Source organism: Hylobates moloch, unplaced genomic scaffold (assembly GCF_009828535.3).
Source record: "Hylobates moloch isolate HMO894 unplaced genomic scaffold, HMol_V3 SCAFFOLD_8, whole genome shotgun sequence".
Classification (NCBI taxonomy): domain Eukaryota; kingdom Metazoa; phylum Chordata; class Mammalia; order Primates; family Hylobatidae; genus Hylobates; species Hylobates moloch.
In genome coordinates this window covers 53,480,456-53,497,666 of record NW_026652283.1, presented here as the reverse complement: position 1 = coordinate 53,497,666, position 17,211 = coordinate 53,480,456, and the positions used below count along the sequence as shown (strand labels likewise).

At 37.0% G+C, this 17,211-nt stretch overlaps 1 protein-coding gene across 3 annotated transcripts in view; it reads right to left on the bottom strand.

Moving 5' to 3' along the window:
* ACBD6 (acyl-CoA binding domain containing 6) overlaps positions 1-17,211 on the bottom strand; it is a 235,814-nt gene that overhangs the window by 37,305 nt on the left and 181,298 nt on the right. For 2 of the 3 annotated variants that reach the window (XR_004249257.2, XM_032160849.2), the window contains exon 7: positions 4,019-4,049. The exons of the other annotated variant lie outside the window; for it this stretch is intronic. Coding sequence is in view for 1 of the 2 variants with exons in the window: in XM_032160849.2 (XP_032016740.1) it covers positions 4,019-4,049 (31 nt within the window). In the remaining variant the exon portion in view is untranslated. The remainder of the gene's footprint in view (positions 1-4,018; positions 4,050-17,211) is intronic. 3 annotated transcript variants of the gene reach the window in all.

Genomic DNA, 17,211 nt, shown 5'->3' with positions numbered 1-17,211 from the left:
TATCACTAGCTTGTAGAGTATGTGTACCTTCAACTTTACTAAATCTTACTAAACTGATCTCAAAATGGCTGTAACAGTTGACACTCATCAGCAATGTATGAGAATTCTTGTTGTTCTACAGCCTAATATTAATATTTGTAGACATTTACATGTTGCCAATCTGATCAGTATGAAGTTGTAGCTAAATGTTTTAATCTGCATTCCCCAATTAATTATTGTTGGGAGACAATTCTTGAAGGGTCTCTGGCATTTCTGCACGTCTTATGTACAGAGGTACGTAAGGTACAAAGGTACATAAGATGTGCAGAAGACGTAAGACAGCTTTTGTTCTAGACTAACTTTCAAGGATGTTTGTGTAATGAACAGATTTGACAACAGAGATAGTGTTTCTTTCCAGAACAGAGGGCAGGTTTGTTTACCATCCAGAATAATAAACATAATACCTCTTCCTGAGCAAAGGTTTGCTTGCAGCCCATTATAAAAGATTAGCATTCCCTAAGATTAGGATTCCTAAGCCATGACACACGGTGTGTGCAGTATCTACATGGGCCTCTCTGCATCGCTCTGATGGGACTTTGGAGGCAAGAGGAAATGACAAAAACATGAAGCTCATACTGCTTGCTGTGCCATGGATAATAAAGTCTTTCGTCTCTGATCCAAAAGTTTTGGGTCTTTTGCCAGCAACCATCAAACTGTCAGGCTAACTTGCTAGCTTGTAAGCAAAATACAGTCTCAGACTATTCAGTTCTTTCTTTTTTACTTTTACTTTTTTATTTTTTTGAGACAGGGTCTTACTCTGTCAACCAGGCTGGAGTGCAGTGGCATAATCATTACTCACTGCAGCCTCCAACTCCTGGATTCAAGTGATTTTCCCACCTCAGCCTCTCAAGTAATTGAGACAGTATTTGCCCAGGACAGCCTTACCAAAAGGTAGCTGGAGGCAAGGCGGAAAATGTTTGTCCTGCGTCTCCCAGGAAGAAAGCCCTCTGACTAGCAGCTGCGAGGAGAGGGAGCTCTGTGTTCCTGGCTACAGCATTGTGGAGTGGAGTCTCCACATCGCTGACCTGGGAAGACAGAAAGGAGGGAGTGATCTTGGTTCAAATACCACAAAGTTTTCCTTCTTACCAAATTTTTGTAGATTTTCTTGAATTAGATGTCTCTTCATTTGCTTTTTGTTCTTAGTACCATTTCCAGAAGCTATTAAATGTCTATAGTTCCAAAAATAATTTTCACCAGTTTGACAAGGGAGCATATCAGTGGAGCTTCTCACATTGTCATGTTGGAAGTCAGTCTCTGCCTTCATTATTATAGCTGTAAAATAACATCTTGATATTTGGAAGAACAAGTCCTTCTTTCTTGTTTTTCTTCAATTTGCCTTAGATATTCCTGGCTCCATTATCTTCCATATGAATTTTAGGGCAAGCTTGTTAAATTCCACAAAGTATCTGCTGGAATTCTCATGAAAATTCTCTGAATTTGTAGTTTGACTTGGCAGAAATGATCTTTATGAAATCGAGTCTTCCTAATCATTAACATGGATTATTTCTCTTTCTACTTAGGTCCTTTAAAAATGTCTTTTAAAAATTCTATTTTTTTCTATGAAGGTTTTACATGCCTTTTGTTAGGTTGAGTCCTAGGATTTTGTTGCTATTGTAAATAATATTGGAAAAAATTTTTAAATTTTTTTAGCTTTTTACAATAATGCTTAAGAATAAACTTAAAAAAACTAATGCATTCAGCATCCTTGGTAAATTGTGTAGTTTTTATAATTTGTAGAGTTTCTTGGATTTCTATGTAGCTAACTGTATTGTTTGAGAATGATGATGATTTTGTTTTATCCATCTCATGTACCTTTTATTTATTTTTTCATTTTGTATTATCTACAATTCTAATACAGTATTGAAGAGAAACAGTTATGGTATGCATGTTTTTCTTGTTTTGGATTTTAAAGAAAATGCTTCACACATTCCATCTTTAATAATAATGTCTGCTCTGGGTTTTTGATAAGTAAATCAGGCCATAGAAGTCTTCTTAGATTCCTAGTTTAAGAGCTTTTATCATAAAAATAATTAACTAATATTTATTGAGTATATACCAGGTGTCAGACATTGTTCCAAGCATTTTACACAGATTAACTCATTATAACAAATCTCTGAAGTTACTATCCCTATTTCATCATAAGTAAACTGAGGTACAGTGTAAGCTAAGTATTTTGTCCAAGGTCAAGGGTAGAACTAGAATTTGAACCCAGAAGTCTGGCTTACGAGCAGGCTTAATTACTTTTCTCTACCACTCTTGAGTGTTGAACGTCCTCAAATGCTTTTTTTCTGCATTTGATTTGATCATATGGTTTTTCACCTAATTTGCTGATGTGGAAGGTTACATTAATAGATTTTTTAAATGTTAAGTCATCCTTGAATTCCTGGGATGAACCCAACTTGGTCAGCACATATCTTTCTTTCTTTTAAAAATATGTTGATGGATTTCATTTGCTAATATTTTAATTCAGATTTTTGCATCTATGCTCAAAAGTAAGACTGACTCACAATTTTCCTTTCTCCTGCTGGTTTTGGTAACCAGGTTATGCTAGATAAACTCATAAGTGAGTTGAGGCTGGCAGTTGGTGACAGACATTTCAACCTCAATTATTAGACTGACATATATAGGTAGTATAATAGCTAGTCCAATAGGTTAAGACTCCTAGATAGCACAGTGAGGTTTCTCCAGCATTATCCCTCCAGAATGATTTTGCTTTTGTTTCCGCCAAGCATCCCAGAGACACTGTCAGCTTGAAATACCTTAGTTGATTTTTTAGCTTGGGATTTTTGAACACTTAAGTGCAAATTTAAAGTCCAAAGCAGTAGACAAAAGTGTCCAGGGTCATCTGAGCCACTTGTTACTGAATCGCAGTCTAAGGTTGCCAAGATTGGCTAGCGTATTCCCTCCCAAAAGGCTGATCCATAATCTGGTTTAAATGCTGATGGCTGTCTTTCATTCAGCCATATTCACGTCCAAATAGAATCTTTTTTTCTTTGGAGACAGGGTCTGTGTTGCTCAGGCTGGCCTCAAACTCCTGGATTTGAGTGATCCTCCTGCCTGAGCCTCCTGAGTAGCTGGGACTACAGACGTGCACCACTGCACCCAACTCTACACAGAATCTTTAAATCATATTTACTAGGACTTCACATTTTACAAAATACTGTAATATCTTTTATCTCACTGAATTTACCAAAAAGCTCTCTAAGAGCCATATTATTTCCATCTTACAGATTTTTCTTCTATTTTACAGATTACTTAAGCTAATCAGTTAGTAGGAGAAATTAGTTAAAAAATCAAATTTCTTTTTCTTCAATTAGATCAAGAAAATATTTCTTGTAGGAGAGATGCTAGATTCTACAGTGACAATGATTTTAACATCTTTCTTGTCACTCATTAATAGAACTAAGAATGAAATAATGAATTTTCAAAGGGGGGCTGGAGCGGTCTCTATTTCTGTTGCTAGTATAGAAACAATTTATTATAAATGTGACCATAAGAATTTTAATGTATCTTCAACTTACTAAGTTACTAATACTTTTTTTTTTTTTTTTGAGATGGAGTCTCACTCTGTCACCCAGGCTGGAGTGCAGTGGTGCAATATCGGCTCACTGCAACCTCCACCTCCCAGATTCAAGCGATTCTCCTGCCTCAGCCTCCTGAGTAGCTGGGATTACAGGCGCTCACCATCAGCCCTGGCTAATTTTTGTATTTTTAGTAGAGACAGGGTTTCAGCATGTTGGCCAGGCGGGTCTTGAACTCCCGGCCTCAAGTGATCCGCCTGCCTCAGCCTCCCAAGGTGCTGGGATTACAGGCGTGAGCCACCACGCCTGGCCTAATACATTTTTTAAACAAAAAGTTATTGTATCTCTGCTAGCTGCCAGGTACCTATCTAAGCACTATTTAGGAATGGACAAAGTTGAAATAAACAAATAGAGAATATGTTCAAATATGATTATTTAATAATTTAGAAACTTCTTACCATAATGCAGAGCTGTTTGGCCTTCATTGTCCTATAAAAGAAACAATACATTTTAGAAGTCTAAGTAATTGCAAAAGTATGAAAGTACATAAACTGTAGCCAATTTATCTGATATACCAAAGTTCCATAGGTTTATCAGACTTCGGAAAAGAAGTCAGTTATCTGAGCTTCATAGCGACTTCTGACCAGCCTCACCATCCTGAAGAATAAAGAATGATAACTTGTGCACTGTAGCAGCTACAATGGAGTAACAGGATGACCAGTTACTCCAGATATCTGCAGGTAATAATCCAAAGAGGAATTCTTAAAGTGAGGCAGTTTGGTTACCTAGTTCATGGCAGAAAAATTGACACTATGTCTCATTTATCTTGGCCAGTATTAGGATTTTTTTTTTTCCTAAGCTTGTCCCCAAATCTGTCTAGCGAGTCTGTGATTTATAGTGGATAGCTTTTTATCCCTTTTCAAAGACTTGCAAATTCCAGGCTAATAACACTGGGTTTCACAACCAGATCAAATAACATAAAGTAATGTGATTTCAAAGCATACAAAGTCCCAGAAGTTGTTAAGAAAGCCAAAAGTTGCCATAGAATACTTAGGAAATTCCAACATTTCAGTTATTTTCCTTTAAAACCAAGAAAACTATATATACTATTAATTGTAGTGCAGTTGAGTACTTTTTAGCAATGCCACTTCTTAAATTGAGAGCAGCTAATCACATTACATGAGCAACAAATAAAGTACACAAGTGAAAAGTAGAATTTAGTAATTAACTTCATAAGCACTTTGTAATATGCATGGCCATCATGCCCCTGGTAATTGAGAATAAATGTGAAACTGTTAATCTGAATAACTTGGAAGGGTGACGTTATGCCAGCCAAACTATTCTTGGGTACCCATATCTGCTTTTCCCACTTCCTAACAGCTGAATGTAGGGGTGGAGGTTGGCTCTGGAACTTTTTGGCAATGGGTCTCCCTATTCATCTCCTGGAAAGAAAAGCAAGAAGCTGCCATAGAGAACTTATTTCATGGTTCAGATAGGTAGTAAGAAAAAAGTCATGGCAGGGGGACAACCTTGAGGCAATGTAGCTTGTTTTCCTACTATGGAATGAAGGTGTGATTGGATTTGGAGGTAAGGTGCTTATTACATGGGTGAGAGGAGATAATGAAAGAAGTAATTTTAGCAGGGAGTTGGGGTAGGGTACACTTGGCTAAGGTGCAACTATGGCTAAGTTTGGGATGTCCAGGAAGCATCATAAAGATAATAAACTCTAAGAAAAGTAAAAGATGGAAAGCAGCATGAAAAAGTCAGGAAGCACAGGAGATCATTTTTGCCTACTTTTTTTCTTGTCTTTTTAGATACAACCTTTATCTTTATTATTATTATTATACTTTAAGTTTTAGGGTACATGTGCACAATGTGCAGGTTTGTTACATATGTATCCATGTGCCATGTTGGTGTGCTGCACCCAACATAGGTGTGAACTGTGTGAGTCCACTTATATGCAGGGTTTTTTTGTTTTGTTTTGTTTTGTTTATTATACTTTAACCTTTAGGGTACATGTGCACAACATGCAGGTTAGTTACATATGTATACATGTGCCGTGTTGGTGGGCTGCACCCATCAACTCATCATTTAACATTAGGTATATCTCCTAATGCTATCCCACCCCACAACAGGCCCCGGGTGTGATGTTCCCCTTCCTGTGTCCATGTGTTCTCATTGTTCAATTCCCAACTATGAGTGAGAACATGCGGTGTTTGGTTTTTTGTCCTTGCGATAGTTTACTGAGAATGATGGTTTCCAGCTTCATCCATGTCCCTACAAAGGATATGAACTCATCCTTTTTTATGGCTGCATAGTATTCCATGGTGTATATGTGCCACATTTTCTTAATCCAGTCTATCGTTGTTGGACATTTGGGTTGGTTCCAAGTCTTTGCTATTGTGAATAGTGCCGCAATAAACATACGTGTGCATGTGTCTTTATAGCAGCATGATTTATACTCCTTTGGGTATATATCCAGTAATGGGATGGCTGGGTCAAATGGTATTTCTAGTTCGAGATCCCTGAGGAATGGCCACACTGACTTCCACAATGGTTGAACTAGTTTACAGTCCCACCAACAGTGTAAAAGTGTTCCTATTTCTCCACATCCTCTCCAGCACCTGTTGTTTCCTGACTTTTTAATGATGGTCATTCTAACTGGTGTGAGATGGTATCTCACTGTGGTTTTGATTTGCATTTCTCTGACGGCCAATGATGATAAGCATCTTTTCATGTGTCTCTTGGCTGCATAAATGTCTTCTTTTGAGAAGTGTCTATTCATATCCTTCGCCCACTTTTTGATGGGGTTGTTTTTTTCTTGTAGATTTGTTTGAGTTCATTGTAGATTCTGGATATTAGCCCTTTGTCAGATGAGTAGGTTACAAAAATTTTTCCCATTCTGTAGGTTGCCTGTTCACTCTGATGGTAGTTTCTTTTGCTGTGCAGAAGCTCTTTAGTTTAATTAGATCCCATTTGTCAATTTTGGCTTTTGCTGCCATTGCTTTTGGTGTTTTAGACATGAAGTCCTTGCCCATGCCTATGTCCTGAATGGTATTGCCTAGGTTGTCTTCTAGGGTTCTTATGGTTTTAGGTCTAACATTTAAGTCTTTAATCCATCTTGTATTAATTTTTGTATAAGGTGTAAGGAAGGGATCCAGCTTCAGCTTTCTACATATGGCTAGCCAGTTTTCCCAGCACCATTTATTAAATAGGGAATCCTTTCCCCATTTCTTGTTTTTTTCAGGTTTGTCAAAGATCAGATAGTTGTAGATATGCAGCATTACATCTGAGGGCTCTGTTCTGTTCCATTGATCTATATCTCTGTTTTGGTACCAGTACCATGCTGTTTTGGTTACTGTAGCCTTGTAGTACAGTTTGAAGTCAGGTAGTGTGATGCCTCCAGCTTTGTTCTTTTGGCTTAGGATTGACTTGGCGATGCAGGCTCTTTTTTGGTTCCATATGAATTTTAAAGTATTTTTTTCCAATTCTGTGAAGAAAGTCATTGGTAGCTTGATGGGGATGGCATTGAATCTATAAATTACCTTGGGCAGTATGGCCATTTTCACGACATTGATTCTTCCAACCCATGAGCATGGAATGTTCTTCCATTTGTTTGTATCCTCTTTTATTTCATTGAGCAGTGGTTTGTAGTTCTCCTTGAAGAGGTCCTTCACATCCCTTGTAAGTTGGATTCCTAGGTATTTTATTCTCTTTGAAGCAATTGTGAATGGGAGTTCACTCATGATTTGGCTCTCTGTTTGTCTTATTGGTGTATAAGAATGCTTGTGATTTTTGCACATTGATTTTGTATCCTGAGACTTTGCTGAAGTTGCTTATCAGCTTAAGGAGATTTTGGGCTGAGACAATGGGGTTTTCTAGATATACAATCATGTCATCTGCAAACAGGGACAAGTTGACTTCCTCTTTTCCTAATTGAATACCCTTTATTTCCTTCTTCTGCCTGATTGCCCTGGCCAGAACTTCCAACACTATGTTGAATAGGAGTGGTGAGAGAGGGCATCCCTGTCTTGTGCCAGTTTTCAAAGGGAATGCTTCCAGTTTTTGCCCATTCAGTATGATATTGGCTGTGGGATTGTCATAGATAGCTCTTATTTTGAGATACGTCCCATCAATACCTAATTTATTGAGAGTTTTTAGCATGAAGGGTTGTTGAATTTTGTCAAAGGCCTTTTCTGCATCTATTGAGATAATCATGTGGTTTTTGTCTTTGGTTCTGTTTATATGCTGGATTACATTTATTGATTTGTGTATGTTGAACCAGCCTTGCATCCCAGGGATGAAGCCCACCTGATCATGGTGGATAAGCTTTTTGATGTGCTGCTGGATTTGGTTTGCCAGTATTTTACTGAGGATTTTTGCATCAATGTTCATCAAGGATATTGGTCTGAAATTCTCTTTTTTAGTTGTGTCTCTGTCAGGCTTTGGTATCAGGATGATGCTGGCCTCATAAAATGTGTTAGAGGGAGGATTCTCTCTTTTTCTATCGATTGGAATAGTTTCAGAAGGAATAGTACCAGTTCCTCCTTGTACCTCTGGTAGAATTAGGCTGTGAATCCATCAGGTCCTGGACTCTTTTTGGTTGGTAAGCTATTGATTATTGCCACAATTTCAGAGCCTGTTATTGGTCTATTTAGAGATTCAACTTCTTCCTGGTTTAGTCTTGGGAGGGTGTATGTGTCCAGGAATTTATCCATTTCTTCTAGATTTTCTAGTTTATTTGAGTAGAGGTGTTTGTAGTATTCTCTGATGGTAGATTGTTTTTCTGTGGGATCAGTGGTGATATCCCCTTTATCATTCTTTATTGCGTCTACTTGATTCTTCTCTCTTTTCTTCTTTGTTAGTCTTGCTAGTGGTCTATCAATTTTGTTGATCTTTTCAAAAAACCAGCTCCTGGATTCATTAATTTTTTGAAGGGTTTTTTGTGTCTCTATCTCCTTCAGTTCTGCTCTGATTTTAGTTATTTCTTGCCTTCTGCTAGCTTTTGAATGTGTTTGCTCTTGCTTTTCTAGTTCTTTTAATTGTGATGTTAGGGTGTCAATTTTGGATCTTTCCTGCTTTCTCTTGTGGGCACTTAGTGCTATAAATTTCCCTCCACACAGTGCTTTGAATATATCCCAGAGATTCTGGTATGTTGTGTCTTTGTTCTCGTTGGTTTCAAAGAACATCTTTATTTCTGCCTTCATTTCGTTATGTACCCAGTAGTCATTCAGGAGCAGGCTGTTCAGTTTCCATGTAGTTGAGCGGTTTTGAGTGAGTTTCTTAATCCTGTGTTCTAGTTTGATTGCACTGTGGTCTGAGAGACTGTTTGTTACAATTTCTGTTCTTTTACATTTGCTGAGGAGAGCTTTACTTCCAACTGTGTGGTCAATTTTGGAATAGGTGTGGTGTGGTGCTGAAAAAAATGTATATTCTGTTGATTTGGGGTGGAGAGTTCTTTAGATGTCTATTAGGTCTGCTTGGTGCAGAGCTGAGTTCAATTCCTGGGTATCCTTGTTACCTTTCTGTCTCGTTGATCTGTCTAATGTTGACAGTGGGGTGTTAAAATCTCCCATTATTATTGTGTGGGAGTCTAAGTCTCTTTGTAGGTCACTCAGGACTAGCTTTATGAATCTGGGTGCTCCTGTATTGGGTGCATATATATTTAGGATAGTTAGCTCTTCTTGTTGAATTGATCCCTTTACCATTATGTAATGGCCTTGTCTCTTTTGATCTTTGTTGGTTTAAAGTCTATTTTATCAGAGACTAGGATTGCAACCCCTGCCTTTTTTTGTTTATCTTGCTTCCCTTTGACTTGCCCTGCCCTTGAGATTAAGAACAGGTAGGGGAAGAGAGATAAGGCAGCTATAGTGAGTAGTATCTGAGTGATTCTTATGCAGGGCAGGCTGACAATGTGAAGTTCTGCTCCAGAGAATGTTGTCTTGATTGGGAAAGCTAAGGGCAATTTCGAAAGAACAGTACTGACCATTATGGCTTAAGACTCATATCTGTATTTGTCAGCTTCCAATGTTAATAAAAGTGTGTGTGCGTGAGAGCACGCACACACACACATACATGCAAACACTTGATGGGTTTATACATTCACATTTATAGTTTAAATGTGAATGTCCTGCATTAGGAAGCAATTTCAGAAAGAGCTTAATCTACTGCAATTTCAGGATTCTACTTAGGCATCCATCATGCAAGGTTGTATTTTCCACAATTATATATCTTTAGAAAGCATAGTTCTTTCACTATTTGTGCATAACCTTCATGTTTAATCACCGTGTTCATATATACTTAAAGTTCCTTTCCCTTCAATTTCTAGTTGTTCATCTTGACTATGGAGGTGGAAGAAAGCCTAATCAATTTCTTTTAATCACATTTACCAGTGAATACTAAATCTATATCTCTACCTCAATGTCTAATTAATTAATTAAAAATAGTTACTGAGCTCCAATTATGTTCCAGTCATGTTCTAGGCACTGGAAACAATGAGACGAATGAGACAGAGAAGGTCGCTAATGTTATAAATCTTATGTTGTAGTGGTTAGGGAATCAATAAGCAAATAAATATATTTAATACTAGGAAGTGATGAGTACGCTGGAAAACAATCAAAATAGAGTAAGAGACTAGATTGATGTGGGTGCTATTTTAGATAGAAAGGACAAAGGACTCTATAAGAAGGTATGTTTACACAGAGAACTGGGGAAGATACTAAGGTGGTCATGCAACCCAAAATGGGCAAATCACAGCACTGGTCATCTTCCTCGTCTGAAAGTATGCAAGTTACTCAAGCCAAGCCAATTAGTTTTCTTTCAAAATTTTTGAAAATGGAGCTATAAGATAGAAGTGTGTGAACATAGAAGGTTCTTTCCTCTCTGATCAAAAGTAAAGGGTGCAACCCTATAAACATGTACAATTATTATGTGTCAATTTTAAAAAAGAGAGTGTGGTCAAAGAAGCTAGACACAGAAGGACAAATATTATGTGATTCCATTTATATGAGATACCTAGAGTAGTCAAATTCATAGGAACATGAAATAGAATAGTGGTTACCAGGGGCAGGGAGGAGGGAAGCATGGGGAGTTCTTGTCTAATGGGTACAGAGTTTCAGTTTGGGATGGTGGAAAAGTTCTGGAGATGAATAGTGGTGATAACTGCACAATAATGTGAATGTACTTAATGCCACTGAACTGTACATGTAAAAATGGTTAAAATGGTAAATTCCACATATATTTTACCACAACAAAAAAGAAAGAAAATTAGAAAAGGGCATGAGCCAAAAACTGCAAGTGGTAATGTTCTCTACTTTGGGGTGAAAATCAGTCTGCAGTAGAAGGGAATAAGTATTCACAAAGAAAAAAGTAGTGGTGAGACATGGAGAGAGAATGAGGGTCTCTGGTTCTTGTCATTTCAACAATATTTTTTCTTGGTTAGGTAAGCCAATAACAGCAAAATACTCCCTAGATAAGTGTGATCTTTTTGTCACTTGTAAACAAGAGTCCTCACTAATCCAGAATGCAAGGCATTTTATGAACCAAGCCTTGCTCGTCTCTCTCCCAATACCTTCTCTTCCCAATTTTGTGACTGCAAATTCCTATAAGAATACTTATCTGGGGCCTGGAGTGGTGGCTCATGCCTGTAATCCTGGCACTTTGGGAGGCCAAGGTGGGTGGATTGCCTGAGTTCAGCAGTTCCAGACCAGCCTGGGCAACATGGTGAAACTCTGTCTCTACTAAAATACAAAAAATTAGCCAGGTGTGGTGGCGTGCACCTGTAGTCCCAGCTACTTGGGAGGCTGAGACAGAAGAATTGCTGGAATCCCAGAGATGGAGGTTGCAGTGAGCTGAGATAGTGCCACTGCACTCCAGCCTGGGTGACACAGTAAGACTCCATCTCCTCCCTCCACAGAAAGAAAGAAAGAAAGAAAGAAAGAAAGAAAGAAAGAAAGAAAGAAAGAAAGAAAGAAAGAAAGAAAGAAAGAAAGAAAGAAAGAAAGGAAGGAAGGAAGGAAGGAAGGAAGGAAGGAAGGAAGGAAGGAAGGAAGGGAAGGAAGGGAAGGAAAGAAGGAAAGAAGGAAAGAAGGAAAGAAGGAAAGAAGGAAAGAAAGAAAGAAAGAAAGAAAGAAAGAAAGAAAGAAAGAAAGAAAGAAAGAAAGAAAGAAAGAAAGAAAGAAAGAAAGAAAGAAAGAAAAAAGAATATTTATCTGGACTCCCATAGCTGTGAATGCTCCTTGCTCTACCTGGAAACTGTCCCTCAACATTTTAAAGATAAAATCTTGCTCTTTTCTCATGTTTAAAAAATTCCTCTGATATATTTGAACATTTTAAATTGACTTATTTTATAGTCCCTATATTTCTTTTATTTGAGTTGAGGGAGGGGAAGCAGAGTGATGTTTGTTGTGCTGGCTGACACCTACTTACTGATTCCTATATGCTTTTTGACTCTGCACTGTAAGTTTAAGTGGGGTTTTATCTTTGAAAAAATCTGTGCTGTGCTCCTTAGACTGAGGGTCTGTCCCTCCAGAATGATTTTGCTTTTGTTTCTGTCAAGCATCCCAGATATATTATCAGCTTAAGATCACTTAGTTGACTTCTTAGCCTGGGGATTTTTGAAAACTTAAGAAGTGCAAATTTAAAAAGAGCAAACCCACCTTCACTGCCACCCCTAACCCCGGACTTGGAGCACGGCTAAGACAAACTCTCTGTGCCAATTCTCTGTCAGTGGGTAGAATTTTTCAGTCTACTCTGAGGGTGGTTGGTATTATTTGAGATCTCTACCCCATAGGTATTGAGACTGCCAAATCCTTTGAGAGCAGCCCAGTGTTGGTTTAAACTTACCACTTTGTTTTTAAAGCTTTATTTAAAAAACTATTTTAAAGCTTCCTATTTTGTTTTTAGCTATGCTTATTTAGGCCCTTGGAGAGTTGAGTTGCTTTTTTGTAAGCTTGTCTATGCATTTAAAGAGGTGCTTATTATATTTTATTCTGCATTTCTGAGTGTTTTGTGGTGGGAGAATTTTGAGATTATTATTAGTCTGGAATCCTGCAGGAAAATGAAATCCCCCAAACTTTAAGACTCAGTTCACCTTCTTAAGAAAACCTCCCCTGACTCCTCAAGTAGGGTTAGGTGCTCCTCTTTTCTACTACTGTGGCACAACACATACTTTATATTCTTATCTATCTCTTCCACTGAGACTATAAACTTCTTGTAGGCAAGTACTACGTCTTTCATCCAGTGCCTAGCTCAGTGTCTTGCATATACTGTGTGCTCAATAAATGTTCATGAAATGAGAGAATGAATACACTACTTTAATTTTTTCCTGTTTTTTTTTTCTTTAAATTCAAAATTTTTTAATTTTTGTGGGTACACAGTAGGTATATATACTTGTGGGGTACATGAGATACTGATATAGCATGCTATGTGTAATAATCACATCATGACAAATGGGGTATCCATCCCCTCAAGCATTTATCCTTTGTGTTATAAGCAATCCAATTGTGCTTTTAGTTTGTACTCATTTTAAAATGTACAATTAAATTATTATTGACCATAGTCACCCTGTTGTGCTATCAAATATTAGGTCTTAGTCATTCTAACTAGTTTTCATACCCATTAACCATCCCCACTTCTCCCCCACACCCCTGCAAACCTTCCCAGCCTCCAGTGGTCACCATCCTCCTACTATCTCCATGAGTTCAACTATTTTAATTTTTAGCTCCTACAAATAAATGAGAATATGCAAAGTTTGTCTGTGCATGGCTTATTTCACTTAACATAATGATCTCCAGGGTCTATCTATGTTGTTGCAAATGGCAAGATCTCATTCTTTTTAATGACTGAATAATACTCCATTGTATATAAGTACCACATTTTCTTTATCCATTTGTTTGCTGATGGACACTTAGATTGCCTCCAAATCTTGGCTATTGCGAACAGTGCTGCAACAAACATGGGTGTATGTATATCCCTTCAACATACTGATTCCCCTTCTTTGGGGTATATACCCAGCAGTGGGATTGCTGGATCCTATGATAGCTCTATTTTTAGTTGTTTGAGAAACCTCCAAACTGTTCTCCATAGTGGCTGTACTAATTTACATTCCCACAACAGTGTATAAGGGTTCCCTTTTTTCCACATCCTCGCCAGTATTTGTTATTGCCTGTATTTGTATATAAGCCATTTTCACTGGAGTAAGATGATAAGTCATTGTATTTTGATTTGCATTTCTCTGATGATCAATGATGTTGACCACTTTTCATATACTTGATTGCCATTTTTATGTCTTCGAGAAAGATCTATTCAAATCATTTGCCCATTTTTAAATCTGATTATTAGGCCAGGCGTGGTGGGTCACGCCTGTAATTCTAGCACTTTGGGAGGCTGAGGCAGGTGGGCCACTTGAGGCCAGGAGTTCAAGAGCAGCCTGGCCAACATGGTGAAACCCCATCTCTATTAAAAAATATAAAAAAAATTAGCCACGCACAGTGGCTCACACCTGTAATCCCAGCTACCTGGGAGGCTGAGGTTGGAGAATTGCTTGAATCCGGGAGGTAGGGATTGCAGTGAGCTGAGACATGCCACTGTACTCCAGCCTAGGTGACAGAGCAAGATCCTGTCTCAAAAAATAAAAATAAAAAAATGAAAATAAAACCAGATTATTAGGGTTTTTTTGCTCCTTCTGGTTATAAATCTCTTGTATATTTTCTCCCATTCTGTGGGTTGTCTTTCACTTTGTTGATTGTTTCCTTTGCTGTGCAGAAGCTTTTCAACTTGATGTGATCTCATTTGTTCATTTTTGCTTTGGTTGCCTGTGTTTGTGGGGTTTTAAGAAATTTTTATGGAGATCAAAGTCCTGGAGAGTTCCCCAATGTTTTCTTGTAGTAGTTTCATAGTTTGAGATCTCAGATCTAAGTCTTTTATCCATTTGGTCTGACTTTTGTACACCATGAGAGGCAGGGGTCTAGTTTCATTCTTCTGCATATGGGTATCCAGTTTTCCCAGCACCATTTATTAAAGAGACTGTCTTTTCCCCATGTATGTTTTTGGTACTTTTGTTGAAAAAGGGTTCACTATAGGTGCACAGATTTGTTTCTGGGTTCTCTATTCTGTTTCATTCATCTATGTGTCTATTTTTATGTCAATACCAAGCAGTTTTTGTTACTATAGTTTTGTAGTATAATTTGAAGTCAGATAATGTGACCCTTCCAGTTTTGTTCTTTTTGCTCAGGATAGCTTTGGCTATTCTGGGTCTTTTGTGGTTCCATATAAATTTTAGGATTGTTTTTTCTATTTCTGTGAAGAATATCATTGGTATTTTAATAGAAATTGCATTGAATTTATAGATTACTTTGGGTAGTATGGATATTTTAACAATATTGATTCTTCCAATCCATGAATATGGAATATCTTTCCACCTTTGTGTGTTCCCTTCAATTTCTTGCATCAATGTTTTGTAGTTTTCATTGTAGAGATCTTTCACTTCTTTGGTTAATTCCTGGGTATTTAATTTTATCTGTGGCTACTGTAAATGGAATTACTTTTAAAATTTCTTTTTCAGACTGTTTGCATTGGCATATAGAAATGCTACCGATTTTTGTGAGCCGAGATCACGCCACTGCACTTCAGCCTGGGTGACAGAGCAAGACTCCATCTCAAAAAATAAATAAATAAATAAAAAGAAAGAAATGCTACTGATTTTTGTATGTTGATTTGTATCCTGCAACTTTACTGAATTTGTTTATCAGTTCTAATTGTTTTATGGTGGAGTCTTTAGCTTTTCCAAAATATAAGATCCTATAATCTTATGATAAACAAATTAAACAAAGATAATTTGACTTCTTCCTTTCCAATTTGGATGCCCTTTATTTCTTTTTCTTGACTGATTGCTCTAGCTAGGTCTTCCAGCATCATGTTGAGTAATAGTGGTGAAAATGGGTATCCTTGTCATGTTCCAGATCTTACAGGAAAGGCTGTTTTTTCCCCATTCACTATGATACTAGCTTTGGGTCTGTCATATAAGACTTTTATTATGTTGAGGTAAGATGTTCCTTCTATATCTAGTTTGTTAAGGATTTTTATCATGAAGGAATATTGAATTTTATCAAATACTTTTTCAGCATCAATTGAAATGATCATATGGTCTTTGTCCTTCATTCTGATGACATAATGTATTACACTGATTTATTTGCACACGTTGAGCCATCCTTGCATCCCTGTAATAAAACCAACTTGGTTATGAGGAGTGATTTTTTAATGTATTGTTGAATTTAGTTTGCTACTATTTTGTTGAGGATTTCTGAATCAATATTCATCAGAGATACTGGTCTGTAGTTTTCTTTTTTTGATCTTTGTCTGGTTTTGGTTATCATGATAATACTGGCCTTATAGAATGAGTTTGGAAGTCTTCCCTCCTCTATTTTTTTTTGGAATAGTTTGAGAAGGACTGGTATTAGTTCTTTTTTAAATGTTTGGTAGAATTCAGCAGTGAAGCCACGAGGTCCTAGGCTTTTCTTTACTGGAAAACTTTATTTCGGCTTCTATCTTGTTATGTGTTACTGGTGTGTTAAGGTTTTGGATTTCTTCATGGTTCAATCTTGGTAGGTTGTATGTGTCTACAAATTTCCCCATTTTCTCTATATTTTCTAATTTATTGACATATAGTTAGTTGCTCATAGTGTCACTTAATGATCCTTTGAATTTCAGTGGTATTGGCTGTAATGTCTACCTTTTCATCTCTGATTTTATTTGGGTCTTCTTTTTTTTTTTTTTTAGTCTGGCTAAAAGTTTGTCAATTTTATTTGTCTTTTCAAAACACCAAGTTTTCATTTTGATGACTGTATTCCTTCCTTCATTTCAATTTGATTTATTTATTTCTGCTCTGATTTTTATTATTTTATTTATTATTTTATTATTTCTTTTCTTCTACTATTTTGGGTTTGTTTACTCTTGCTTTTCTGGTTCTTTAGGATGCACCATTACGTTATCTGAAGTTTTTCTTCTTTTTTGATGTAGGTGCTATAAACTTCTCTCTTGGTACTGCTTTCACTGTGTCTTATAGGTTTTGGTATATTTCGTTTTCACCATTGTTTAAGAAATTTTTCAATTTTCTTAATTTCTTCATTGACTCACTGGTCATTCAGGAGCATACTGTTTAATTTCCATGTGTCTGTATAGTTTCCAAAATTATTCTTGTTATTTACAGGCCAGTATCTCTGATGAATATTGATTCAGAAATCCTCAACAAAATAGTAGCAAACTAAATTCTGTAGTTTCATTCCATTGTGGTCAGAGAAGATGCTTAATATTATTTCAGTTTTTGGATAAGACTTATTTTGTGGCCTAACATATGGTCTATCCTTGAGAATGATTTATGTGCCTAGAAGAATGTGTACTGGACAGTCATTCGATGAAATGTTCTGTAAATATCTGTTAGATTCACTGTTGTGCAGTATAGACTAAGTCTGATGTTTCTTTGATTTTCTGTCTGAAAGATCTGTCCAATGCTGAAAGTGGTATGTTGAAGTCTCCAGCTACTATTGTATTGGGGCCTCTCTCTTTACCTCTAATAATATTTCCTTTATGTATCTGGGTGCTTCAGTGTTGGATGCATATATATTTATAATTATTATATCCTTTTGCTAAACTG